Genomic DNA, 25155 nt, shown 5'->3' with positions numbered 1-25155 from the left:
GCAGCCTCGACAGCAGTCCGGTCTGAGAGGGGACAGGGGCGGCCATTTTGAGGCAGAACAGACGGCGGCCGTCGATGGAAGGGACGAGCAAGGCACGCGAGGGCATGAGCCGCATTGCGCACGTGGCGCGAGCAAGGGCTCGGCGGCTGTGGGCGGGTCACCAGATTTCGTTCATGACTGTGTCCGAATTTCTTTCCATGAGCCTTAGTGACAGGAGAAATATCCGCAATCGAGGCCATGCTCCCATGCTCAGCGCCCTTGACCCTTTAACTGCCAATTTTTCCGCCTTTGACTTCATTCCAATAGGCGCAGTTAGAGCGTGTACAAGCAGACTTCAGGCGCATCTAAAATGCTTCCATAGATGATTCACTGCGTCTACCAGAAATGGACACGCCATGGAGAAGTTTACGAGTTTTTCTCTACGGCTCGGGGCCAGACGCGCTCGTCCTCGCAACAACCCTTGCGCGCGACGGCTTCCGATGCTGCGTTGTGGAGCCCACAAGCCAAGTTGGCGGGTCATGGCTTGGGTCCGCAAGAGCTGGTGAGCTGCCCTGCACATTGTGCAAGTCATTAAAATTTACATTCCGTAACCACTACGCGTTGGCGAGTCCATGGTTGGTGAGGCTTTGCGCCACGGGGCGCCAACTCGCGTGACTGGCTCGTTTCATCGTGCGCAATTGCTTCGCTGAGTTTCAAAACCCTTCACTTCATGAGTTTGCGTGGAAGTTTGAGCTTTTGTTGGCGGGCATGCACATGCGTACCGCGCGCTGCGCAAAGAAACCGCATTTGGTGCTTGCACCGAACCCAGTATACACGCCAAATGCAAATGGGCTGCGTTACGTTCTTAGGCGGCACGTCGTGTCGCCTTCGCATTGCGGCTTTCGCTGATGCCTTTTCGCTTTCGCGGTACCCCCACTGCGCTGGCTGGTTTCGAAGCGACACGTGCCCAGTTACATAGTAGGGACATTGACATGCTGCTGATATGTGCTCGTCATTTGGGTTCATTTCACCGCGCTGCAGGTCCGCCGCTGCAGGCGGATGGCAGCCCGCCGCTCCTGCTGCTGGGATTCCCAATGCACCCCCATGCCGCCGTCGCGACGCCGTCAGGCGATCCGCATGGGTGCGCCGCGGCCGAGCTGCCGCGTGAGGAGGTGTTTGGGCACCTACAGCGGTACGCCGCACGTACCGGGCTGCTGCCGTGCGTACGGCTGCACACGCGTCTGGTGCGCGCCCGCTACACGCGCATGAACAGCGAGTGGCGGCTGGGGCTGCGGGACGAGGTCACGGGCAGGAGCTGGCAGTGCTCGGCGGATGTGCTGGTGCTGTGCCGCAGCTCGGTGGCGGCGCCGCGTCCGCCGCCGCCACTGCCGGTGCGTGTGCAACCTACTGCTCGTGCGCAGTACTGGGTGGGGCGCCTGCTAGGGCAAGGTGTCTAGGTAATTGGTAGGTAATGCAGCTGCTGGTTTGACACCATGTGGATCCTGTGTAGCTGTGAGGCTCGATAGGCCGCGGATGCTTGCTCCAGCTGACATGTAGCGAGAGTGCAGGCAGGCCAGGCAGGAAGGCAGCATGTGCAACCGCACCAGACTGCAGCTTTGTGCGGGTGTGCATGTGCGTCATGCCGCCGTGTCCAGTGTGGACGCCGCACTGCTCATAATCGCTGACGAACCTGACATACCGTTCCCATGTTCCCGGGCTGGGAACACAGGGCCAGCACCAGTTCGAGGGGCGGGTCGTGGAGGTGGAGGCGTCGTCGGATGCGGCCGCGGTGAGGCAATTGGACTCACGGCTCGACGGCAAGCATGTCGTGATTCTCGTCCACCCCATGGGCGCCGCAAATGGCCATCACCGGCGGTCAACTGCTGCCGGCGCCGGCACAGCAGCCGTGGCCACAGGCAAGGGAAGCTGCGGACTGCAGTCGCCTACTAGTGAACCGCGGGTGATGACGATTCCTCCGCATCTGCCGGTGTCGCCAACGACGGAGGCCGCCAGGCGCCTGTGCCTTGCGGCTGTGAAGCACGTGGGCGCGGGCGGCAGTGTGACACTGGTACTTGAAGAGGTGAGCCGGGTACAACATTGGGGGCATCTGCTGAGGACACGGGGCAGTTGGGCCCCATACACACGGCCCTTCCAGACTGCCCCTGCTCGTTCCGGACCCCATGGACGCGGTGTGAACGTATGCCGGAATGCGTCGTACCGTATATGGCTTAGCTGCTTCTCCTCATATACCAGGCCGCTGACCTCCCGACCGCTTTCGTTCCTGTCGTGTGGTCGCATCCTCGCCCCTGTCTCAGGAGCGGGTCTCTGTGGGCACCACGTGCACCAGTGCCACCAGCGAACTGGCGGCGGCCTGGGCCGGCAGCGCCCCTGCCAAGCCAGGCAGGGGCCCTACAGGGAGTGATACAAAGCAGCTGCAGGAGCAGCAGGAGCAGCGGGAGCAGCAGGAGCAGAAGCAGATGCGGCCACCTGCTACCGGACCTGCCGGCATTCCCGGCAAAGCCCTGTTCAGCAGCTGCTTTGGTGGTGCGTGCTTTGGGGGCGACCGTGTTGTCGAGTCGGCGCAGCCGCCCGCACCTGCGACACCGGTTGTGGGTGGCCACAACGCAAGCCAGCCTGTGGCCGGTAAGGCAGCCGCTGCCGTCAGGGTGGCAGCAGCAGCTGGCGAAATGGCAGAGGCAGCCATGGGTGCTGGCGCTGTCATGGACGGCGACTGCGGGGACGGGGAGGTTGCGGAGAAGGTCAAGGAGCCTCGCGCGAGCACCTGCACCTCGGGCTCCTCCGCCGCGCCCCAGGAATGGGTGGCGGAGCTGGAGGTCGCAGGCGCACAGCTGGTGCTCGGTAAGATTGCTCACCATCTGACCAGGCTCGCGGCAGCGGGTTGCGCATTCATGGGTTCTGTGCCCCGCTTGCTTCCGCTTCCTGTCGACTTGCAAGTCAACGGGCGCTTTTCCTCTTCCTCCCACCCCACACCAGGATACCCGGCGGCACTGCAGAGCGGCTGCCTGGCCCTGGCTGACGGGTCCGAGCTCCCGGCGGACGTGCTCTTCGTCGTCTACACCAACAGCGCCGCAGCGTCACAGCCGCCGCCCCGGCCCTCGCAGCCTACCTGTACAGCCTTACCAACCCCGCAGAGGGCGGGTGCGACACTCGAGGAGACGATGCACATCGATCTCCGGTTCCTGGAGAGCGGCGGCACCGGCGGCGGCACCAGCGGCGGCACCGGCGGCGGCACCGGCGGCGGCACCGGCGGCGGCGCAGCGCGGCAGCGCGGCGGCCCCACGCCCGCCGCGCCGGGCAACGGCGTCGCTGCCACCAGCACCTTGGGCGGCCTGCCTTCCGCTGCCTCGCTGTCCTCCTTCCGCAAGCTGCACTCCCACCTCAGCCTGTACAGCCTGGCGGCTGGGGCCGACTCATTCGACTCGCGTGTGGAGCCCCCGGAGCGGTCCGTGCGGAATGGGGCCGCAGCTGCTGGTGGTGGCGGCGGTGGTGGCGACGTGATAGGCGACTTGTACCGCGGCCTGGTGTGCACAAGTGAGGCGGCGCCCAACCTAGTGTTGTTTGGGGAGGTCCGGCCCCGGGACCACTGCGCAGTGACGGCCGCGCTGCAGGCGGGCTGGCTGGCAGCGTCCCTGAGCGCCGTGGCCGATGCCGCCGCGGGCGCGGCGGCAGGCGCAGGCGCCGACAGCGATGCAGGCCGCTGCGGTGACGGCGCCAGCCGGCGGCACAGCCGCATGACACCCGCTGTCAACAGCACCGCAGCTGCGCCGCATTTCCACATCAAGCAGCCCGGCCCAGCGGAAGCGGCGTCGGACGCTGCGAAGCGTGCGGCGTTGGGGCTGCACACGCCACTGCTAGGACGGCCGCACGGTACGACCGAGCAGCTGGCCTCGTACCAGCGGCTGCTCCTGCGAGACATGGGCCTCCGGGCGAAGCCGGCGGCGGCGCCCGGTGGCACGCTCAACACGCTCAAGCAGGTGCGAGATGACTGTGTGGGAGGGTGCGTGCATCTGGCGCAGGCGGTCAACTGGACATCTGTCACTTGCTGCGCTGCCGAGGTTTCAGGACTTCAGCACGCCGACCCAACAACGAACCATAGTGGTACTGCGTTCCACTGACCCAACACCCACAATGCGCTAACGCCGCAGACGCTGTTGAAGCTTGTGCCGAGCGGAAAGGTCGCTGTGGCCGGCGACCGCCAGCCGCTGGCGCCACGCCAGGCGGCGCGGCTGTTGCGCGTGCGGCCACCGCCGCACATGACACGTGACGAGTTCCTAGATGCTGTGGAGCAGCACGAGGCCATGCAGCAGCAGCATCTGCACCAGCAGATGCAGGGCGCAGCGGCGGGCGCGGCGGTGTGGGGCGCGGCCTCGGCGGCGGCTGTCGCCATCTTGGCGGGCGGGGTTCCGGACGGCGACCGGGGGAGTCTGGCGTCGCGCGGCGTCAGCGGCGGGCTGTTGCATCACGACCGCGACTCGCGAGCGACGTCTGGTCGGGGGACGCCCACCACCGTGTGCAGGTGCGTGTAAGGCTCGTGCGCGTGTGTGCTGCCGGGCGACGTTGCTGCAAAGGGACTGCCTGCCTGACACCATTTTCGAGCGTGTCGGTTTCCGTTTGGCCTAACCTTGTGCAAAATGCTTTGCTACCTCCGCAGCACACGGCTGTCGCTTGTTGCTGATGTGGATGCTGCGGACTTCGAGGCTTCCGCCTTCGCCGCCGCTGCCGCTCACCTCGGGACGCTGATGGCAGCAGGCGGCTCGCCACTGCGGCCCCCCACGAGCGTTCGCTCCCCGAGCGGCGGCTTAGGCCCAGGCCCAGGCCCAGGCGCGGGACTGCGCTCCGTCTCCGCATCTGTACCTGGGTTTGGCAGCCGCGCCAGTCTGCAGCTCAGCCGCAGGTCGTCCCTGTGCCGCTCCCCGCTCGCACCCGCGCAGCAGCAGCTGTCGCCCCCAGGTACGGGTGCAGCGTCGCCTTGCTGGGAGAGCCCAAGCCGCCTCCCGCGTCAGCAGCACCAACAACAGCAGCAACAGCAGCAACAGCCGCAGCTGGCGCTGCTGCGGCAGGCCAGCAATTCGGCGCACACCGGCGGCACGGGCTCGCCGCCCCTCGGCGCCGCCTCGCCCAGCGGCAGCACGCGGCACCACAGCATCAGCGGCCGACTGTCCCACTCCATGCTACAGCAGGCACTAGCAGGAGGAGGGGTCGGCGGCGGGCCGGCGTCTCTGTGCTCGGCCTCTCCAGCGGTGCAGCGGCAGCGTTCGCAGCGCACCAGCGCCTCGGGCCTGCTGCTGCTGGAGGCCGCTGCAGGCCGCAGCTCAGCAGCCGCGGCCGCGGCGGCCATCCTGCGGCGCGAGCGCAGCCGCAGTAATGCAGGCAATGGCTCACCGGTGTCAGCTGCATACACGACGGCGGCGGGCGCGGAGCGCGGCAGTGGTGGAGGCATTCCGGCTGGCCGCGGGCCCAGCGGCAGTGGCAGCCTGCTAATGGCTGCAGCGTACGGCGCGGCAGGCAGCCGCAACAACAGCAGCCGCCACCTGCGCCGCGGAGCCAGCGGAACAGGCAGCGGTGGGGGCGGAGGGGGGGCCGGAGGCGGCGGTGGAGTTAGTGGTGGGGGCGCCGACGGCCTGGTGGTATCTACATCGGCTGCAGGCCTCTCAATCTCGTTAGTTGAGGCGGGCGATGTGTTTGTGGAGGTTGGGGGAGCCGAGGAGCTGATTGCCGGCCTGCCGGTCGGCGCAGCCGGCGCTGGAAGGGCGGCGACAGGCCGCATCGTTACCCCGGACGCGCAGCAACATGGGCAGCCGCCCTGGGATTGGGAGGCGCGGCCGGTGCCGCTCCAGTCGCCCGGTTCCAGCTCGGCGCCGATGGGTGGACTGGGTGCCGGCGGCCGCAGCCCAGCCGCCGACCTCTTCTCCATTACCGAGCACCGACACGAGGAGACCGGTGGCGAGGCCCCCGTCAGCCAGAGCTACAGCCAAGGCATCAGCCACAACAGCGGCCGTCATATGGCTGTAGCAAGCGTAGCGGTGGCGGCGGCGGCTGCGGCGGCGGCTGCAGCTGACGCGGGCATGGAGGCGGGTGATGCGCCGGCCCGCATCATCGCCTGCTTGCCTGCGCCTCCTCCTGCCAGCCTTTACGAGAGGCGCTCCGATGTGTCCGGCGGCGTGTCCTCATACTGGTCGCCAGGACGGCGGGCACCCCTGTCGTCTGCTCCCGGCACGGCTCCTACAGGTGCAGGCAGCCGGCGCGCATCCGATCTCCAACTCACGCTGTCGTCGCCGCCGTTGCAGCCGCTGCACCGGGATGGCCACATCAGCCCCTCAGCCGGAGTGACCCGCTCGCCCACGGGTCAGTCGCCCACGGGGCATTGCGGCCGAGGGATGGGGCCTCAGGGGTACAGTGTGACGTCCCTGCCGTCCACAGGGCCCCTGCCCAGTGGAGGCCTGCCGAGCGCCTCATTCACGCGACCCCCCAGCCGACTGTCAATTGCGGGTGTGTCGGGTGTGCTGCACCCGTTCCCCGCAGTTGGCTCGCCGCCGGCGCAGCTCACGCTTCACATGCCAGCGACCTCACCAGCAGGAAGTATGCAGCAACAGCAACAGCGGCGGCGCACCACCATAGGTGCAATCGGCCTCGGCACCGCGTTTGCTGCCAGCGCCGGTGCGGTGGCAGCCGCGGTGGCGACAGGGGCAGGGCCCACCCGGCAAGCGGGTGTGCGGCAAAGCGAGCAGGGTTGTGCGGCGGCGGCTGCATGTGTATACGAGGCCCGAAGCGACGGTGGAGGCGCTGCCGCAACCTGCGACAGCGCGGCGTCATTGCCGCTGCAGCGGCAGGTGGACCAAGCAGCAGCAGCAGCGCTGGCTGCTGGCACACGGCCCAGCTTATCGGCGGCGCTGAACGCATTCCTGCGGCCACCGTGATCCAGCTAGCGCCGGACACGCCAGCGGGCCGCAGGGCACGCCGATGGCCCCCGCGCGCCGCCCTTCGAGGCCCCGACGCCGGACTTAGCCGCGGCAGAATGTGATGCTGTATGCGGCAGGTTGGTGCTGGCAGCGGCCGCGGGAGACGGTGCGGCAGCCGCAACCATGTCGAGCAGTAGCGCACTGGCGTCAGTGGCATGGCAACTTTGAGGCAGCTGGGCGCGCCATCCGCAGCTGCTGGGCCCGCCGGGCCGGCGGAGCTTGCCTGGGCGGCTGTGGCTGCCGCGGCAGTTGCGGCTGCAGGCCATGCACGGCACGGCGGTTGGGGCGAGTCCTCGCCACGGTGCTGCCAGCTGGTGTCTGACTGCAACGCAGAGGCGGTTGAGAGCGAGGCCGGTATTAGCGTGGGCCCGAGCAGCCGTGCTCCTACTTACTCTTAAGCACTTGCCGCAACGGGGTTTGGGCTCGGAGCCCATCATCGAGGCACGGTTGCTGAGCCGTTAGCTGGGATAAGTCGGACGCATCAGACATAAGCGGTACGGGACATCCCATACAGGCAGGCACCGGCAAGCAGGCTTCGCGCGCTGAAGTATGATGTTAGCAGGGGAAGCCAAGCCCCAGTCCAAGAAGGGATGTCTTTGACGCGTTGCTACAGGGCACTTCTGCAGTGCCGGCGGACATGCATGTTTGGTATAGTGAATTGCGTATGCTTGTACATATGGAAATGGCAGGAAGGCTTGTGAACACGGTATGGTAAGTCTAGAATGCTCGGATGTGGATGCAATCAACATCCGGTGCCTGACGTGAATGTATGATACCTTGCGGCAATTCTTGTGACGTCCATTGAGGGTCTGATACTCGCGCATCAGGTTCGCCCGTGCATACCGTTTCCTGGACCAGGGGGCCTTCAACACAATTGACTGAGGTACTGAGCGCTGGGCGGTGCTGGAGCAAGCCCCCGCTGGAAGAGAGCTGCAAGTGCTCGTGTGGGTTGCCAGTGAGCGATGGGATGTATATAACCGGGTGCTGTGAAATTCTACTGTTTGCGCCAGGCACTGTGAATGGTCATGTCTGAGACCAAGAGTGTCGAGCACATGAAAGCTGTGTGTTACAGGTTGCCGGACTTCTTTAACCTTCCTTACAACTGCAAGAGCTCAGAAGTTGATGCTGGCGGGTTGCTGCCCATCTGCTGCTCGGCAGGACGTCAGGAGACCGTGACAGCAGAGGAGTAGCTGCTTCAGACAGGCAGCTGCTTCAGACGTATGGATGCGCGGCACGTACAAACTACGATTAATGCACGAGATGCGGCCGGGATGATACGTTCCTCATTTTGCATGGTGGCACGGTGGCTGTCACCTTCCGACCACACTACCACATACCGGTAGCTAGATATTTATGTGAATTGTGGACCTTTGACAACCAACATGTGCATGTGCCGTCATAATGACGACAAGCCTGCAGCATCCACACGGCATTATCCGGAACGTTGGGTATTGACTCCTATGTCCTTGTCTGCAAGTCTCAAAGGTCCGGTTGAAAGACCTTCAGATAGACGTCCCGTTTCCTTGCACTGCATGCACTCCTGTAAAACCTCATGGTCAAGTTCGCATTGCCTCTCAAACGTGCCAAATCCATTACCAACTCGCTCATAAGGATACCTGCAAACAGAGAACGCACGTCTTCTTACACGGTAGGGGGCGGCTGCCGAATGCGTTACGGTGCGCAGGAAACCCAGGTTTCCCCTACTCGCTATACGGTACTCGTGCGGAAACCAGCAGTGAACTTCGGTGTTGTTGCCCGCCCCGTTCATTGCCCACTCCTGCCTCTGCGTATGCACATCACTGCCTCATCTGCCAGCACAGCCGAAGTTACCAGGCATGGCGTTTCTCACCCGCCTCGCCCCGCCTCGCCGGCCGCCGCGCCCTTCCCCGCATTGACCCTGTCCCGCCACCCCACACTCCCGGCACACAGCGCCTCCAGCTCCTCCTTCAGGAACAGCCGCGCCCGCACGTTCAGCCGCGCCCGCAGGTCCAGCAGCGCGCGCCGCACGGCGAGCAGCTGCTCCGCCGGCGTGCGCAGCACGCGAAGCATGACGTCCACCTCCTGCTCCCCCTCCCGCTGCAGGTACACCTCGCTCTCATTGAACATGCCGTAGGCCGAAAGGAAGCGCCGGTCCGCGATCATGGGCGTGCCAGAGATCAGACTCGACAAGATGGTCGACGAGAACTTGTGGGAGTAGTACTTGTTGCTGGCGAGCGCGGGGATGAGCGCAAAGGTGTGGTGGATGGCCTCGTAGAAGGTGCGGAAGTGGAGGCGGCGCAGCAGGGTGACGTGCGGCTCCAGCTCTGGCGGTATGCCCAGCCGGTCGCCCTGGCCCTTGCCCAGCAGGCGGATGCCGAACAGTGGCGCCGCGGGCCCCGTGGTGAGCTCGGCACGGCGCCCCTGGAGCTGTCGCCAGATGGAGCTGTAGTTGCGGCGCAGATTGGAGAACTTGCCCTGGCAGGTGCGAGGGCGGCCAGGCGGGAGGAGGACACGCATCAGGAAGGCGGGTTAGCGGGCGGCATGTTCTTGAATCGCGGCTTTTCCTTTGGGGGGGTCATTTCGTAACCGCCATCGCTGCTGGCATTGTACCTGCCGCTGCGCACACAAAATGCCGAATGACGCGCTCCAACGGCGGAACTCCGTGCGTCGTGCACACGCACGCACCTGCCACCCCATACTCCATCCGCATACCACCCGTACCACACACGCACACACATACATACACACACCCCACACACAACACACACACACATATATATATATATATACATACCCATATTGTCTTCACGCTTTGCTTTCCTCGTGCTCTTTAACACACACAGACACGCACACAATACCTGCATGCCGAAGCCCTTGAGGCAGCGCCCCAGCAGGTCCACCTCCGTGGCCTGCAGGCAGTCGGTGCGCGGCTGGAACGGGTACACCGCCAGGATCCATTCCGTCGGCCGGCCCGTCGCCTCCGCCAGTGACGCCGCTGTGTGCGGCGACAGTGTCACCAGCCGCACATCCGAAGCAACCAGATTCCCCGCGGCCGTGTGCTCCAGCGCCCCGCGGCTGCCCACGCGCACGACGCTGCTGCCCTGGTCCACCAGCGCGCTGCTGGCCCTGCTGGAGTTGAGGCGCAGCTCGTCGGCGGTGCCGGCCGCGACCTCAATAAGGCGCTGCGTCTGGTTGAAATCGCTGTTGTGTACGAACGCAACCGTCAGGCGCCGCTGGACGTATCGCAGCAGCGCGGCGTTGGCGTCTAGCTCGTAGTCGGGACTGACCAAGATTACCAGGTCATACTCCGGCTTCTTCTTTGCGAGCGATGCAAGCGCGCTGCGCGTCAGCATCACGAAGCGCGCCTTGGACCAGCGCAGGATCTCCCACGCGCCGTCGGAGCTGGAGGATCGCGTGTAGGGGTTGAGGAAGACGTCGGTGCGGTCCGCGTACGGCCGCAGCACGTGAAGCAGACCCGCCAGAACCTCATAGTGGTACGGCACGCCATTGACGACGGCGATGCGCAAGGACGGACAGTCACCCAGGTTGGCAACGTGCGGGTCCTTCGCCGCGGTCCCGTCGGCGCGGCCCAAGGCGTGCGCGGCGACGCCGAGGCGTGGGCTGCCGTCGAGTCGAGAGCCGCCCGGGATGAAGGCATCGCCTCCCAGGAGTGCGACCAGCAGCACGAGGAGAAGCCTTGAATGTGAGCTGCCAGGCCCCGGCCAGGCGCACGTAGGCGAACGAGTCGACTGTTGCATCGTTCCTCGCGCTAGTTTCTATGCATGGCAACTGAGTTCCCTATGCCTAACAACGCCTCTTTATTGTTAAGAGTCTCAAGAATGATCATTTTGACACAACGGTAAGGAAAAACTTAAGGTTTGAGTTTCTGCGAGGTTCAGCTCCCGGCTTCACCGGGTCTGATCTGAACAAATATGCTGCAGCGCTATAACATCTTTCAGCCAGCACTACTGCTGCAATAATCACTCACCCGGCTCAGCTGGCATGCGATTCGTGCCCACCCCTGCGGCCCTGCCGCCCCTCCCGCGCATCCCCGCAGTTGCCCAGGGGAATCCCTAGTATTGCCGCAATCCCCCCTTGGCTACAACCTCCAACGAATGGCATGCAAGGATTGCCATCTTGTTATAACCCGAAGTCCCCACGAGTGCTTGATATAGCGCGGCGGCGAACAGCTTACACGCGCCAACATTAGATATGCGCCAGCTGCCACAACATGCCAGACGAGCAGCAGCACACGCACCATGCATCCTGCGACCAGATTCACGTAGGGGTGCATGTTCCCGAGGGGGCCGCCAGCCGAAACCATGCCTGTTAACAGCATGCGGGTCAGCAGGTGTCTCCCGCAACTGTTCCCGCAACACCTGCGCAGCATTCGGTCAACTTGAGCCCACACTAGCAATCTAAATCCCGATTCCGTCAGTTGCAAGGCCTGCAACTCGTATGCCTATGCACATAGGCGTCAGGCGCCTATACCTCGTGCCCTCCGCACCAGTCCCGTACCGCCGAAACGCTCTCAGCAGCCGTGCCGTACTGGCGGTGCAGGCTCTACCCCCCAACAACAGGTGTAGAGCGCGCCTTTCCCACCGGCACAACACAGCACCATCGCATCAAACATTTGTCGGAATCTTGAGCTTAAAGCTCAGGCCACCGGGCATGCCCCGCGGCCTGCCGTCTGGCCCCAGCGGGAGCTCATTGCTCCCCGGCTCCGGTGGAGGCGGAGGCGGCCCGTCTGTGTCCATATTCCCCGGCTGCAGTTGCTGCTGTTGCTGCTGTTGCTGCTGTTGCTGCTGTTGCTGCTGCTGTTGGCCATTGGCACCGTCGGTCCGGGCGGCCCCCGCGTACTGCGCCTCCTCGCTCTCGACCATCATGGTTGCCTGCTGCACCACCTGTGGAGATGACGGCGAGCAGGCGGGCGCGACCGTGAGTGTGCTAGGTGCGACCCGCATTTGTAATTACGAGTGGCGCTGTGACGGCCGGCTGCGCATGCCCATGCCACCCCGTGTGACGCACTTACGTGTAGGGCACCGGCGCCTTAGCGCTCCCTTTGCAAATACAGGACAGCAACAGCCAAGCAACTGCGACAACATCAACGCGGCAAAACAGCGCAAAGACCATTCCTAAACCTCTCTTTAATGACGCGCCCTCACCAGGGTCATTTCCTCCTGCGCCCGCGCCAGCTCCGCCTGTGCCGCCTCCACGCCGGCCTGTGCGACGCCCACCTTCCTCAGTGCCCCGACCAGGCGCACCAGCATGGTGCCACGTGCCTTGGAGCGCTCAGCCACCGCCCGGACCTGTGGAGGCGGACGCGCATGGGCATTTACGGGTCAAAATGATACGGTGACGGTATTGCGTGTGAGGGCATCTGCAGCCATGGATGCGCTCAGCTTGCGCAAAAAAGTACTTGAATCCGCAGCGCATGCCAAACCCCGGCGTGCCTCAATTCGGACGACTGTACTTGAAGGTGAGGCGTCACCCTGGCAACGTGCCGGCCTCGCCACGATGGGTTTACCAGGTCCAGGCGCATCCCTTTCCCTTCCCCGCCCCTGCCCCCGCACCTACACGCGTACCCGCACGCGCACCCGCACCTTCTCGCTGACAAAATCCAGTTTTTTCCTGTCTGCCTGGCCCGCCGCCTTTTGTGCCTCCAGCTCCGCCTCCAGCGTCGTCACACGCGCCTGCAGCTCCGTCTCACGCCGCGTCGGACCCGCCACCGCGGCGGCCGCGGCAGCAGCAGCTGTAGCAGCGGCAGCGGCTGCAGCGGCTGCTTGGCTGGGGGTGGTGGCAGTGCCGGGGCCGGGGCCTGCGCCGCCGGCCTGGCCTTGGCTGAGCCCAGGGCCGTCCACAGCGCCGCTGGAATTGAGCGGCGGCGGCCGGCCGTGCCTGTGCCTTCCGCCGCCGCCCATGCCGCCACGGCGCTGGCCCCGGTGATCACCTACAGCGCCAGGCGGCGTCAAGGCATGCAGTGTGGAAGTTGGCGAGAGGGGCACGCGGCGCATGCAGGTATGTTGCCGGCCGCTGTCCAGCACTCCAACGAAGCCGTCAGTGACGCCAGCTTTGAGTGCAGCACCGGTTGCACTGTGACAGATAGGTGGCGTGTATGGGTCGTGCAAGCACCCGCCGTACCCATCTGTGCTTCTAGGCGTCCTCGCCATTTGCAACCCGCCTTAAATTCCCCAACTCCCAACCCAACCAACATCAGGCCATATCGCGACCCGCAGCATCACACGCGCGCCGCCGACACGCGCTCGCCACCCACCCTCGTCCCCGGACGTTGAAGTGGAGGCGCTGACCTCACTGCGGCTGTCCCGCTCCCGCTCCCGCTCGCGGCTGTAGGTGCCGTGCGGCCCGGGGCCCCTGTCACCGCCGCGGTCGCTGCCCCATTCCCCCCTGTCGCCACCCCGGTCACTGCCCCAGTCGCCGCCCCTGTCGCCGCCCCTGTCGCCAGCTCTGTCGCTGCCCCAATCTCCCCTGTCGCCGCCCCTGTCGACTGGTCCCCCAGGGGGCCCGCGCTCGTAAGGGCCCCCGGGGCCGCCGCCTGGGCCACGCATGCCGCCTTGAGCCCCGTAGTGCTGTGGCGGGGGGAAGCGGTGGTAGTCACGCGGGGGCCCGTCTACCCCGCGTGGCCCCATGCCGCCGCCCGGGCCAAGCCCTGGGCCGCCGCCGCCAGGGCCCCAGCCGCCGCTGCCGCCACCGGGCCCGCCACCGCCGCCGCCGCCGCCCCGCGCCGGCCCGCCCACATTCATGCTTCCCATGTAGCTGCAAAGCATCAACGTAAGTGACGAAGTCAGTGGTGCAAGTACACGCAAGAGCTGAGGGAGGTTTCGGAATGATGGAGCATGTGAAGGGCTGAAAGGTTGTGGCACGCTGAGCATGGCGCGCATGCTACACAGCCCAAAACCGTGTCACGGCCTTCCGAGCCCCTTGTGACCACAACAGCATTTCCCAGTACGTTGCACACCACAGGTATCTGAATTGTTGGGTATACGCGCATGTAGACTCACCGCCCTCGAGGAGACCGGGAGCGGCTGCGGGAGCGGTCGCGGACCCAGTCCCTGTCGTCATACTCCCGCTCTCTGGGAGCCGGCTCGCGCTCGCGCTCCCGCTCCCACCCGCCCTGACCTGGCGGCTCCCCTCCATTCCACCTGCAGGTACTCGTGAGTTAGCTTGCTCCGTGCTCGGCCGCATGTGGGCATGGTGATCGGCAGGGCTCCTCGGCACCCACTGATCGGCGTTTATGCAATGTCAGCGACCACAATAGTTCTGTAGCATAATAATAACAACAGTTTGTGACCATTTGCTCACCTGTCAGGTGATCTTTGCCGCCCTCGTTGCATTTCTATCCCGGAATACGCAAATATTGATACTTAATGTCAACTATATCTGATAACAGCACTGAAAGAGTGCTTCGAGGATAGACGGTCAGCCAAGCCCCGCATAGGTGTTCTGTAAGTGCAAAGCTTTAGGACATACCGCTGTCTGACCGTCAGATTTGGTGATGGACTTGGCCTGTAAGTGCACAGACCACAGGGAGTTGGCAGGAAATCCCATGCAGCATGCAGCCCGGGTAACGGCACGTCCTGTCGGAGCCCCTCGCTCGTGCTTGCCCTCACGGCTCGGTAATGATCCACACATGCCTTTCTCAATCTTCCACCCGAAGGGCAGTAATACATCTTACACATATCAGCCTATCAGGATGGCAATTATGCAACGGCGCCGCAGCGCAGACTGATGCGCGGACTGATGCCATCTTCAAAACAGCCGCACTTGGCCTACAGTGGAGACCGTTGAAGCCACAATCCAACTCTCCACAGTCTGACGCCCTACAGGGCACACGCAATCCCAAGCTATCACAGGAGCCACGCACACGACACGCTGCTGTGCAGCACAGCCTGCGTCCACACACTTGCCCGCAACACGCCTGCACGTTGCTGTCGAGAACCGCATGCGCTGAGTGCGTATTTATGCAGTCCCGGTGTTGTCCGACAACAAGGCTAACACGGTGCCCATCGCAGCTATGCAGACAAACCTGCAGTGAACAGACCATGCAGGTACACGTGCATCCAATGGCCATCTAGCTATGCTGCATCTAAACCACAACGGCGCATACACAAGTCGTGCAGGCACACATTCACGCCACAGCGCGGGCATCCTGCGCAGCAGGTTCCTTTGTGTTTTCCCAATGCTCGGCAGCGACACATGCTGCCATAAGTACGGTACATACCATCATTACTAGCCCAAGCGGTTGGGCGCCCTCAGCTGTTGCACATGGATAACCTGTTCCTTAAACATTTTCGCCGACACAATGCACAACCTGTTTGAAAGCGCATCAGATTCTCTGCTCCTGTCGCTGCAGCTCCTATCCGCGCGACACACTGACGGAGGCAGCATCAGGCGCCGCGGTGTAGAGCTGCCAGAAGTCAGCAGCCACATCCTGTAGGCGGTGCAGACACGGCGGGGATCACTGCAAGCAAGCCCGAGTCCAGGTAAGGCGAGGCCGGAAACGACAGCCACAAGGTAGAGGTGTGGAGCGCCAAGATAAGAGCACCTTGCACGCCTGTGGCTCGCTGCCACCACGGCTTGTCCTGTCTGCCTGCCACCTGCTCTCACCTCCGGTAGTACGGTGCCGCGGTCGCCCACGCTGGCGCTGCCCTTCACGCCGCCCATCACCACCACCTCCGCCACCCGGATGCCCTGCAGGCACCATGACACGAACCCCGCATATGCTCACACACGGAGTGCAGGGCCCATGTCAGCCCGGCAGTGCGTCAAGCGGAGTGCCTGGCACCCACATATGTACAAACAACAGCAGTATAGCGCTGCTAACACCAGAGAGAGCGGCCCAGCACCCACGCGAACCGTTTTAACAGCAGCACCACAGCCACCCCAACAGGATTACTAGCACGCGGGACCTGGCACGGCATCACCGCAACCGCCACAGAATCGTAGTACACGACATGGGACTAACCACCCGCCCCTTGTCGCACACACACAGGAGATATTTTTCTTATGCTTTTTAACACACGCATATACACACACATGGCACATACCCACGGCCGTTCCGCTGCACAGGCCCCTTCTCATGCAGCCTCCTGGGTTGGGTCTGGGTTTAGCTGGTAGGAGGATTAACAATTCCTGCCCCACCCACCTTGGGCGCCAGGCCCTCCGCCAGGCTGTGCACCAGCGCCCGCTGTGCCGCCTTGCCCGCCGCCACCGCCACGCCGCCCATGGCGTTGGCGGCCTTGGCCAGTGCGCGGTTCTCAGCCGCCAGTGACAGGCCGCCGCCCGTCACAAGGATGGCAGAGCCGGGGCGCGAGGCCATGTCTGGCACCACCTGCTGCACCGCCGCCAGCAGGCCTGCGGGGTGTACGGGTTGTAGATGGGTTTGGAGCTGGAGTGTGTGAGGAAGCAGCGACACAGGGGGACGTGGTGCGAGGACGCTCCCGGCTCCAGCCCACATGCTGACTACCCGACACCTCGCAGGCTTCCGTCAGTCCTATCTTGCATCCCCTACCCAGGCTCCCCCCAGCCCCTTGGCCGGTCCATAAGCGCACCTGTGACCTGGTGCTGCAGGTTGTGCTCGATGGTGTCAATGTCCAGACTCAGCACGTCGCCCCTGTCGTGTACGGTTGGAACCACAAACAGCCGAGCGCACGGAAACAAGTCAGCATGAGGTTGACAGCGGGCCGGTGAGGGTGTCTGAAGTGTTAGTAATGTGCCGGTACGTCAAGACCATGACACGTTCCCAGTCCACTCAGAAACAGCCGGGGTGCTTGCGGGGTTCCAGAACAGCACAGTCACGGTGCCCAGCTCCTGTGACACCTTCTGTAGCACCGCCTTGACGTCCTCGGGCTTGGCCAGGTCAACCGCATAGCCCTTGGCATGTCCGCCCTTGGCGCTGATCTCTTTGAAGAAGTACGAGCGCGTAGGGATAAGCGGGTGAGGGCGGGGGGGGGGGCGGGGTCGCGGTTGGTATGCGCAAGGTGCAACGCCGGATTGCAACTCTAGCGAAACGATGTAACGACTTATGTGACGCCTTATTCGCACTGAAGTGGAGGTAATTGCAGCGGGCGCGGCCGGCCGGTAAGGTTCCGGCGCTGCCCATGACCCGAAACGCATGCATGCCGACACCCGGCCTATACAACCAGCATCGGTGAACCGACAAACCGACAGCTGGGCGCATACCTTTTGCGCCGTGGTCGAGACGCGCCTGCGTCCTGCTGAGAAGCGCTACTTGAAAGCCATGCGAGGCCCAAAGGTGCGCGACCGAGTTGGAGATACCAGGTCCGTAGCCACATATGGCGATCACCCGCTTTTCTTCCGAGTGGCTGGCAGAAACGATGACTGTCCGCCGGGACAGCTGCGCGCGACCGTGCGGCCGAGATGACGAAACACTTCGCGCACGGTGAAGGCTGAGCATTTTGAACCAGTGAGTATATAAAAATTGTATGAGGGACCAGCTATTTTATAGTTATGCAACCGATTGTGAGGGAGAGCCGCGTCCCAGCGCGTTACCCGCATTCCACCGGTGCCAACCGCTGCGGCACAGCTGCCGCATTCTGATGTGAGCCGTGTGCACAGCTCGCACCAACTATCAGATTGTGTTCAGCCAGCGCACTGCCAGAGCACCACCGCCTGCGGTGTACCGCTACGCAAGCCCGCAGGGGCCGCCTGCCCAACCACCTGCGGCACTGCACACCCGCGCCGCACGCTTGCTCGGCTCGCCTAGCAGCAGCGTACGTACTCATCCCGTCACTCATCCCGTCATTCGTCGACCTTCCGCCTCCGCCTCCCCTACGCCTCGGCCCTCCTCTGCCACGTCAGCTGCAGTTGTCACCCGTACCGACGCGCCAGCACGGACGGGTCTAGCGACTGCGTGTTGTCGCCGTAGGCTGCCAGCGAAGGCTTGCTGCGCAGCAGCTGCTGCACGAACTTGCGCACATCGTCGGCAGTCACCGCCTCCAGCATCTCCACGTATGTGCGCCCGCTGATCCTGCGCGGGGAGGGGCGCGTACGTTTGACTTGGAACATGGATTGCGGCTGGCGGAAGCACCACATGGCGAGTGCACGAGTACGGAGGTACGTTAGGTGTTGGCCGTTGTCTGTGTGGTGGGCCACGTGAGTCTTGCTGTGCAGATCTGTAGCGCCTGATCATGTCCAAATGATTAGTTGGGGCGAGCCCCAATCACTCGCATGCGCCGCCATGCCCACCTGTGCCCATACGTGAGGTACTGGCGGCCGATGTCCTCGGCGCTGGTGGCTTTGGACTCGAGCGCATTGCAGATGACAGACACCGCCGCCCGCTTGGCGCGCTCCAGCTCGATGCGGTTGGTGCCGCTGTGCATCGGAGGGCAACATGCCGACGTGGGTGCTCTGATGCAACGTTTCAGGGCCAGTTTATACCAGGCGAGACGGGGCGAGACTGGGAGGGGCGGAGCGCAGGTTGCCTATGCACAGCGTGTGGGGCAAGCACGCGCCCCTGGCATACACGTGCACGAGACTCCAGGCATCCACCCGCCCGGAGCCGTGCGGTGCCCCTGACACACAGGCGCGAAACTCACTTCTCTACGGACTCGAGCTCGTGGCACATGACGTGGAGCATGTCGTGCACGTGGGGCGGGTCGCATGAGGCCTGCGGAGGGAGGACCAACACGTCAGGCCCAGCAACAACACACTCCTGTCGCCGTCGAGGCGTTGCGGACGTTTCAACTGCTGGTTACAGCTCTCACCCGATGAGGCCCTAGTGGCCTACCCTTCCGGTCTACGGCCACGTCCACATCCACAGCTGCACCAGCAGCCGCCGCCCCCGGGCTCCGCACGCACCTGTATCCCCACCAGCCCGCTCTCGTTGAAGGTGGTGTTGAAGGAGGCGCACGAGTGCACCCACGCGTACTTGTTCAGCACGCGCGTGTACAGCCGGCTGTGCATGCCCTTGCCTGGGCCGCCGCTGGAGAAGGAATTGCCGCCGCCCAGCAGGTAGTTGAGCACCTGCGCGCGTGGCGGCGGGATGTGCAACTTGCTAAGCGAAGTACGGTAGCAGAGGATGAGCAGCAGCTGGGAGATCAGGACGCCTTCAGTGACAATGAGAAAAACAAGAGCGCCGGGTGCGGCTGGGTCCTTCTTGTCGTCCGTGCCCAGTTGCCCAGCCACCGCCCTCATAGGGTCGGGCCTACCGTCATGACCACTGCGCCGTGCACGTCCCGCCAGCCGCCCTTGTACTCGAACGCCAACAGCAGGTTGGCCTGCGGGTAGGCGCCCGGCAGGTGCACTGCACCGCCTGCGGGACGCCGGGGCACACAAGGGGGCGACACGACGAGGGCCGGGAGGCGTCGCGGCCGTGCGAGGTCGGCGGGCACGAGCAAGGCCAACGACACGTGAACACGCAAGCCCAAGTCCAATGAACACAAAGCCCTTAGCAACCCTCCCCATCCCACCTCCGAGCTACATTACGGTACTCACCGATGTAGTCGGGCTTGGGCTCCGGCAGCGGCGGCAGCTTGGGCAGTCCCGCCAGCATGGGCGCCGCCAGCTCCACCAGCGCCCTGTGCGGGTTGCAGTTTCGGGTGGCTCAGGACGGCGCGTTGCCTAACCGAGATTAACCCTCACCATTTGGCCCTCGCCATTTCAGGGCACCTGCCTCAGAACCACTTGGCTTCTTTCCGCCGCTGCGGCCCCGCCGCTGCTGTCCTGCCGCTCTCCGCTCTCCGCCTGCCGCCAACGCCCCACCCCGGCCCCCACCCCGGCCCCACCCCGGCCCCCACCCCGGCCCCCACCCCGGCCTCCAACCCGGCCTGGCCCGTGCCTACTTGTGCTCCACGCCCGCCGCCGCCAGCACCATGTGTGGCGCGATGTAGGTGCGGGCGGTGAAGGCCCGCAGCGTGTCGGGCGTGATGCCGGCCATGGCCTCGGGGTCGGGGATGAGTGGGTTGCCGTAGGGCCCGCGATAGGCGGAGCGAGCCATGAGCTGTGGGGGTGGGTGATGAAGGGTTTGGAGTAACAGCAAATAGGGAGAGGGGGCGGCATGAAGCAGGGAAATGTAGCTCGAGCAAGTGAGCTCAATGGCGGTGCCGATGCGGTGTGCGACACGAATCCAGGGTTCGATTTGGCTTGTAAAGACAATAATGCCATCCTGCGCCGGGATGCCGACCTCTGCGGTCAGGGTCGCTTCCATGGTGCCACTCACCTTGCTGTGCCGCCCTTCACCCGCACGCCCCTACAATACTCCCCCCGCTGCACGTGCGCGCCACGTCTCTGCCCCACGGCTCCAGCATAGCGCCCCTCATACACACACACACACACACGACTCTCTTCCTGACTTTGCAATCCCCCATCCAGCTTCAATCGCCCCCGTGCAGCCACGCAGCCACACACCTCCGTCATGAGTGTGGCGTGAATGTCCTTGCCGCCCAGCAGCGCCGCCAGCCGCGCCTTCTGGTCCTCCACCTCGCCCTCCTCAAACGCCGGGTTCAGCACGCAGTCCAGCAGCAGCTCCAGAGCCGCCGGGAAGCCCGTCTTCAGGCAGTCGATGGTGTAGGACATCTGCAGATCAGGGGTCCAGGCACGGGTCCACGGGCCATAAAGGTTTAGGCCCTTTGTGGTCAGTGAACGGTCTGCAAGGTCTAGACTGCAAGAATGGGTACAGGCGCATAACATAGAGGCTGAAGGTCGGTGTCTGTTTGACTTGGTCGCCCGAGGGGTCCAGCCGAAGTCGTAAGGGGCGGCCACACCCCACGCGCACCTGTTCTCGGGACGCGTTGGCCACAATGGTGTTTCCAAACTTCTCCACCTGTTGGGGAGGGGCGGGAGACTCGTGTCGTACCCGTGCTGCTTCAAATTGGCCTCGGGCTTGCGGCGTCCACAGGATCGTCGGCACGGCCAAACTAAACCATAACATAGCCGATCTGATTCGACAAGGGATATTCCCCTAATACTGCCCGCTAGCCGGACAAGCCCTCTGGGCCGTGTAACCAAAAGCCTGTGCCCCCCCGCCGTTGTAATAAAAGCACGCCGTTCTCCACGTGAATGTCTACTCCCCCGCGGCAATGTCCCCTGCCCTCGCGCCGTGCTCTGCCTCATCCGCACCTCCTTCATGATCCTCAGTGTGTTGCGGTGCTGTGTGGCCTTGAAGCCCAGACACTCCAGCAACGCACTGCAGCCTGTGTGGGGCAGCGCCCGCAACAGCGATAGTGGTAGGTTACCTCCAGAACGCGCTGTGCCACAGCAGCGCCGTTGCAGCTGAGCGCGGGTAGCCTCAGGCCAGAGGCCCGTGGCTCGCGCCGCACGCAGCCCTCACTACATTGCCGGCCTGTTTCTTAGAGCCTGCGCCCGACCCACGACCAGTCAGTCGTCCAACGCGCGCGCTTCCACTTAAACATCCCTGATCTCAGCACAAATGTGCCTGACCGCCTAGCATGCAAGTGTGGCATGCAGCGCATCAGGTACAAACCTGAGTTGCTGGCGTTCTCGTAGATGCTACCCGAGTTGATGTACATGCCTAAGCTTGCGGTGGGGCCCTGCAGAGGAGCGCGTGCGAGCCGCTTCAACACGGTGTGGAAGTTGCGGCTGGCAGTTCTGTATCTAGGCCGTAGGCACCACCTTACATAGCGTGTCAACAGTCCCACGCACATCCGTGCATACCAAGTTGCGGACGCCGCTGCCGCCGCTGGCTAAGGACCAGCACCTGCCGCGGGCCTGGCTCAACATCCTGGCGCCAACCGTTGCTTCCTTCCAGCCATCCACCAGACCCACCGGTGATGCCTCGCTGATGATTCTTACGCCGTTCTCCAGCACCGTCACCTCCGTCGGCGGTGGCGCCAGCGGCCGGAACGCAGGCTGCTCTGGCTGCACGCCTGGGAGGGGCTGCGACAGCGGTGTCGTGACGCGTGCGGCGCCGCCCTTAAGCCAGCCCATAAAATCCCGTGATCCATTTGTGGCTCCAGAAGCTGCCGCCTGGCTCAGCGCCGTGCTAGTGCTCAGGCTCCGGAGCGCATCCGATCCATCACGCAGCCCACTTTTGAGCAAGCCCAGGGTCGCTCTCCGCATCCCCATCGTGAATTTCGCTGATACGTAATAGCCAATATGAATTGTTCTATCTGTATTGGGTTGCAATCAGCCCTGTGGCGTCCTGGACGACCTAAACTCTCGTCGGTATTCACGGCTCGCCGACGCCCAAATCGATCGGTGCCACCAACAACACCAGAAAAGCCTGATGGCAATATTCAAGGCGTACTTCGTGCAGCGGGGGCAAAAATCGGTGGGGCTACAACGTCCGCTGCCGGCAGGGGTGACGCGTGCCGTGTTTGTATCGCTCTACACACCGCTATTATGAATACTGCTGCACTGTTACACTCAGGCATCGCAGAGTGTCGTGGCTCATCGCGAGGCGACCCCATGACACGCATTCGATTTCTTGACACTCACCCGAGGCGAGCCCCCGCGCTCCCGATGACAAGGGTGCAGCAGGTCGCAGCTTTTTGCCCCTCGAAAACCACCTCCCCACAAGTAGCAAGCAACCAGAAGGATGATCCTGGTTACATTAACATTTCGCTTACCACATTTTCTGCACGCACCCCTTGTTCGCGTTCGCGTCGCAACCCCCCTACACGTAACCTGTAACACCAAAGTGCATAGCATTCCGTGGCGCAAGTCGGACACCCGCAGTTATTATACCGCAGATGCCGAGATCCGAAGTCCTTCCGCACACACAATGATTCCCTGGACACCCCTGCACCCCAGTGCTAGTAGCGTCCTTCCAGTCCCAAAGCACTGCGTGCTCCATTGCCAGCCCGCGTGTCCCTGCCTGTGAGACCCCAAACGCCGTTGAACTGCCAATCCATACTTCCCTAGCCCATCACTTCAGGCCGCGCGAGACAAGCTTCACGCCCCATTGCCCGAACCAAATGGTCACAACGTCAGCAGCATCCGGCTTAGCACCGCATTCCCAAAGGCGGCGCACTAAGCCCGCCAAGTCTTCTACGCCGCTGGCAAGTCAGCAGCACATCTAGACACATGCAGAGTGTGGCGGTACAACCCGCAGCCTCCACAGGGGTGCGCCTCCCGGCATCCTATGGCGCTCCCGCACCGCGTACCTGGCTGGCTCCGGCATGCTGATTATGCCATGCCGAGCCACAGGCCGCAGTTGCTGCGCACGCCAAGCCGTCAACCCCAGCCTCACCGTGCCTGCGCCTCGCTGCTGTTGATACAACCCGCTCCGCGCCATCCGGCAACTTCCCATTCACCTAGCCCTGCTGCCAACGAGCAAGCCCCCCTCTCTGTCCGCCGCACTGCGATACATACAACTCCGTACACGCACGTCACACACGTGTAGCCTCTACGGCATTACTGCAGCAGGCCCAGAGGCTCCACAGCGACGTGGATGGACGGCCGGCCCCAGCCCGCCGACAGGCCGCCGGCGGCGCCCTCCGCCCGCGCTACACGCGCGCCGACCGACACGCCCTTCCGACTGAGGCTGACGCCGGCCTCGCGTGCGGCGGCGTCGTAGGACGCGGTCAGGGTGCCGCCGCCCAGCAGCTTCTTGCTGGTCTTGCTGATCGCCACCACCGGCAGCAGGCCCGAGCGCGCGAAGTCGTGGGACACGTCCAGCTCCCAGCCGGTGATGCGGTGGCGCACCTGCGCGTGCGTGCGTGCGTGCGAGCAGCAGGAGAGGCAGGGATGAGGTCGATGGATTGCCGGGGTGCCCGGGTGGGGCAGCGTCAGGTATGCAGCAGGGTATGCAGCACTGCAGGCGTTGGCGTGCGCCGCACGAATGACCGCAGGCCGCCCTTTACCGGCATGTGGGCTGGCCTGCCCTGCCGGCCCTTGCCATCCTCACCCGCTCCCATCCACTTGCTCCCATCCCTATCACCGTAACAGTCACGTGCCCTTCTCACCGCCCTTCGTCCATTGTGCAACAGCTTAGCTTCAATGTTCCAACTTGCTGCCATGCCAGGCTACTAAACTCCTCGGCTTCCCTCCAACTCCTGTGAGGCGCCCATCCCATCCCACGCCGTGCCGTGCCGTGCCGTGCCCGACCACAGCTGCAGCCAGCTATGGCCAGCGACACGTCCATGGAGGCCGCCAGGCGAGTTTAATACATTCATGCCCGCCCTTTGCCCGCCAGGACAGCCTAGGACAGCCCCCGTTCCTTCCGCCAGTCAACTGCGCAGCCCACCCACCGCTGGACACCATGCAACCATCCCATGCTAGCCTCGCGCCGTCACCTACGCACCCAGCCACCCGCCCGCCCACCCGCCCAGCCCACTACCCAGCTAGCCAGCCACCCAGCTGCTCCGCCACCCGTCTCGCGCGCACCTGCTCGTCGTTGTCCGCGGGCACCAACAGGCTGTACAGCTGCGGCAGCAGCGGCACGTTCCACACGAAGCTGGGGATGTTCTCCTCGATCCGGTAGTCAACGAAATCCACCACATAGTTGACCAGGCGCCCCAGATCCAGCCGGCAGCCCAGGCGTGTGGCGTGAAGCAGGTCGCGGCCGCGGACCTCGTGCTGCACGTACAGCGTGTGCCGCGCGCCGTCGTCCGCGGGGTACTCCAGCAGGTCCGTCTCGTCGTTATACAACACCTTGCGCCACTCGGGGCCCGGCGTGCGCACAGCTGCAGCCAGCTTCACGGAGCGCATGACGGGGTCCACGTTCACCAGCAGGGTGGCGCGGTCCGCCCCCGCCTCGCCAGTCCAGCACGCCGACAGCTCCGGCTTCTGGTGCTTCAGGTCATAGCTGACCGCGATATAGTTGTCGCGCTTGAACTGCTTCGCTGCCGTGAGCTTTAGCGAGGGAATCAGGCTGCTGCGCTGCGCAGCGGCGGCGGTCGGGTCGTCGAGCCCCGAGTGGAAGGTAATGTTGGACGCGCTGACGCCGATCGCCAGCGTGTTCAGCTTGAGGCTGGCACCCACATCAGCCTGACCATCAATTACGCGTCCGGTCGACGTGAGCTCAGCGGCGTCGACACCCTGCCTCACAGTGAATGTCGCCCTGCCGTTGGCGGCCGCTCCCGACTTGTCTTTAAGCCCGAAGGCACTCCCTATGCTACGCCATTCGATAGGGAGGAAGGACAGACGCGGAACAAAGTCCAGCTCAGACTCCTGCGAGGCACCCATTTTCTCCGCGTATTTCCCCGAGTTGCACCCACTAATTGCGCGTAATGCAGCCTATTTAACAATGCCAGTGCATGTGGCGATCGTTCAAGCG

The 25155-nt window shown here is 64.0% G+C and overlaps 6 protein-coding genes across 6 annotated transcripts; 1 reads left to right on the top strand and 5 right to left on the bottom strand.

Moving 5' to 3' along the window:
- Positions 1–209: 209 nt before the first annotated feature.
- On the top strand, positions 210–8515 carry CHLRE_17g723000v5 (uncharacterized protein). Its single transcript, XM_043072293.1, has 7 exons — positions 210–541; positions 1021–1370; positions 1709–2059; positions 2295–2838; positions 2974–3974; positions 4146–4516; positions 4652–8515. Exons 1-7 carry the CDS (start codon positions 385–387, stop codon positions 6915–6917), a joined length of 5040 nt encoding a protein of 1679 aa, XP_042914752.1. The 5' UTR covers positions 210–384; the 3' UTR covers positions 6918–8515.
- Positions 8516–8517: 2 nt separating this feature from the next.
- On the bottom strand, positions 8518–10904 carry CHLRE_17g722950v5 (uncharacterized protein). The gene is made up of 2 exons (XM_043072292.1): positions 9797–10904; positions 8518–9413 (listed from the first exon to the last, which is right to left on the bottom strand). Exons 1-2 carry the CDS (start codon positions 10694–10696, stop codon positions 8805–8807), a joined length of 1509 nt encoding a protein of 502 aa, XP_042914751.1. The 5' UTR covers positions 10697–10904; the 3' UTR covers positions 8518–8804.
- A 213-nt stretch (positions 10905–11117) lies between these two features.
- On the bottom strand, positions 11118–14419 carry CHLRE_17g722900v5 (uncharacterized protein). Its single transcript, XM_043072291.1, has 6 exons — positions 14259–14419; positions 13958–14098; positions 13213–13712; positions 12542–12888; positions 12104–12247; positions 11118–11842 (listed from the first exon to the last, which is right to left on the bottom strand). Exons 1-6 carry the CDS (start codon positions 14288–14290, stop codon positions 11564–11566), a joined length of 1443 nt encoding a protein of 480 aa, XP_042914750.1. The 5' UTR covers positions 14291–14419; the 3' UTR covers positions 11118–11563.
- Positions 14420–14615: 196 nt separating this feature from the next.
- CHLRE_17g722851v5 (uncharacterized protein) lies at positions 14616–17339 on the bottom strand. The gene is made up of 6 exons (XM_043072290.1): positions 17139–17339; positions 16776–16858; positions 16508–16569; positions 16102–16310; positions 15564–15647; positions 14616–15387 (listed from the first exon to the last, which is right to left on the bottom strand). Exons 2-6 carry the CDS (start codon positions 16835–16837, stop codon positions 15313–15315), a joined length of 492 nt encoding a protein of 163 aa, XP_042914749.1. The 5' UTR covers positions 16838–16858; positions 17139–17339; the 3' UTR covers positions 14616–15312.
- A 53-nt stretch (positions 17340–17392) lies between these two features.
- On the bottom strand, positions 17393–22261 carry CHLRE_17g722800v5 (uncharacterized protein). The gene is made up of 12 exons (XM_001697078.2): positions 21702–22261; positions 21400–21466; positions 21036–21109; positions 20692–20739; positions 20325–20492; positions 19760–19917; positions 19413–19495; positions 19127–19230; positions 18777–18941; positions 18515–18585; positions 18165–18290; positions 17393–17946 (listed from the first exon to the last, which is right to left on the bottom strand). The coding sequence occupies exons 1-12, from the start codon at positions 21999–22001 to the stop codon at positions 17787–17789; spliced, it is 1524 nt and encodes a 507-aa protein (XP_001697130.1). The 5' UTR covers positions 22002–22261; the 3' UTR covers positions 17393–17786.
- Positions 22262–22307: 46 nt separating this feature from the next.
- Positions 22308–25112, bottom strand: CHLRE_17g722750v5 (uncharacterized protein). Its single transcript, XM_001697077.2, has 2 exons — positions 24264–25112; positions 22308–23582 (listed from the first exon to the last, which is right to left on the bottom strand). Exons 1-2 carry the CDS (start codon positions 25062–25064, stop codon positions 23292–23294), a joined length of 1092 nt encoding a protein of 363 aa, XP_001697129.1. The 5' UTR covers positions 25065–25112; the 3' UTR covers positions 22308–23291.
- Positions 25113–25155: the final 43 nt, after the last annotated feature.

Source organism: Chlamydomonas reinhardtii, chromosome 17, assembly GCF_000002595.2.
Source record: "Chlamydomonas reinhardtii strain CC-503 cw92 mt+ chromosome 17, whole genome shotgun sequence".
Classification (NCBI taxonomy): Eukaryota; Viridiplantae; Chlorophyta; class Chlorophyceae; order Chlamydomonadales; family Chlamydomonadaceae; genus Chlamydomonas; species Chlamydomonas reinhardtii.
This window is presented reverse-complemented; position numbering and strand designations above follow the sequence as displayed.

Excerpts from the sequence above, each read along its gene's own strand:
- CHLRE_17g723000v5 (XM_043072293.1), top strand. The coding sequence starts at position 385 with ATGGACACGCCATGGAGAAGTTTACGAGTTTTTCTCTACGGCTCGGGG. Across the intron at positions 1,371-1,708 it reads GTCCGCCGCCGCCACTGCCG|GGCCAGCACCAGTTCGAGGG; the intron begins GTGCGTGTGCAA and ends CTGGGAACACAG. Across the intron at positions 2,839-2,973 it reads AGGCGCACAGCTGGTGCTCG|GATACCCGGCGGCACTGCAG; the intron begins GTAAGATTGCTC and ends ACCCCACACCAG.
- CHLRE_17g722950v5 (XM_043072292.1), bottom strand. The coding sequence starts at position 10,696 with ATGCAACAGTCGACTCGTTCGCCTACGTGCGCCTGGCCGGGGCCTGGC. Across the intron at positions 9,414-9,796 it reads TCAAGGGCTTCGGCATGCAG|GGCAAGTTCTCCAATCTGCG; the intron begins GTATTGTGTGCG and ends CGCACCTGCCAG.
- CHLRE_17g722900v5 (XM_043072291.1), bottom strand. The coding sequence starts at position 14,290 with ATGCAACGAGGGCGGCAAAGATCACCTGACAG. Across the intron at positions 13,713-13,957 it reads TCCCGGTCTCCTCGAGGGCG|CTACATGGGAAGCATGAATG; the intron begins GTGAGTCTACAT and ends GATGCTTTGCAG. Across the intron at positions 12,889-13,212 it reads TTCAACGTCCGGGGACGAGG|GTGATCACCGGGGCCAGCGC; the intron begins GTGGGTGGCGAG and ends CTGGCGCTGTAG.
- CHLRE_17g722851v5 (XM_043072290.1), bottom strand. The coding sequence starts at position 16,837 with ATGCCAAGGGCTATGCGGTTGACCTGGCCAAGCCCGAGGACGTCAAGG. Across the intron at positions 15,648-16,101 it reads CGGAGGGCCTGGCGCCCAAG|GGCATCCGGGTGGCGGAGGT; the intron begins GTGGGTGGGGCA and ends TGGTGCCTGCAG. Across the intron at positions 15,388-15,563 it reads GCGGCACCGTACTACCGGAG|GATGTGGCTGCTGACTTCTG; the intron begins GTGAGAGCAGGT and ends CACCGCCTACAG.
- CHLRE_17g722800v5 (XM_001697078.2), bottom strand. The coding sequence starts at position 22,001 with ATGGGGATGCGGAGAGCGACCCTGGGCTTGCTCAAAAGTGGGCTGCGT. Across the intron at positions 20,493-20,691 it reads CCAACGCGTCCCGAGAACAG|ATGTCCTACACCATCGACTG; the intron begins GTGCGCGTGGGG and ends CCTGATCTGCAG. Across the intron at positions 18,942-19,126 it reads ACGGCGCAGTGGTCATGACG|GTGCTCAACTACCTGCTGGG; the intron begins GTAGGCCCGACC and ends CCACGCGCGCAG.
- CHLRE_17g722750v5 (XM_001697077.2), bottom strand. The coding sequence starts at position 25,064 with ATGGGTGCCTCGCAGGAGTCTGAGCTGGACTTTGTTCCGCGTCTGTCC. Across the intron at positions 23,583-24,263 it reads CCGCGGACAACGACGAGCAG|GTGCGCCACCGCATCACCGG; the intron begins GTGCGCGCGAGA and ends ACGCACGCGCAG.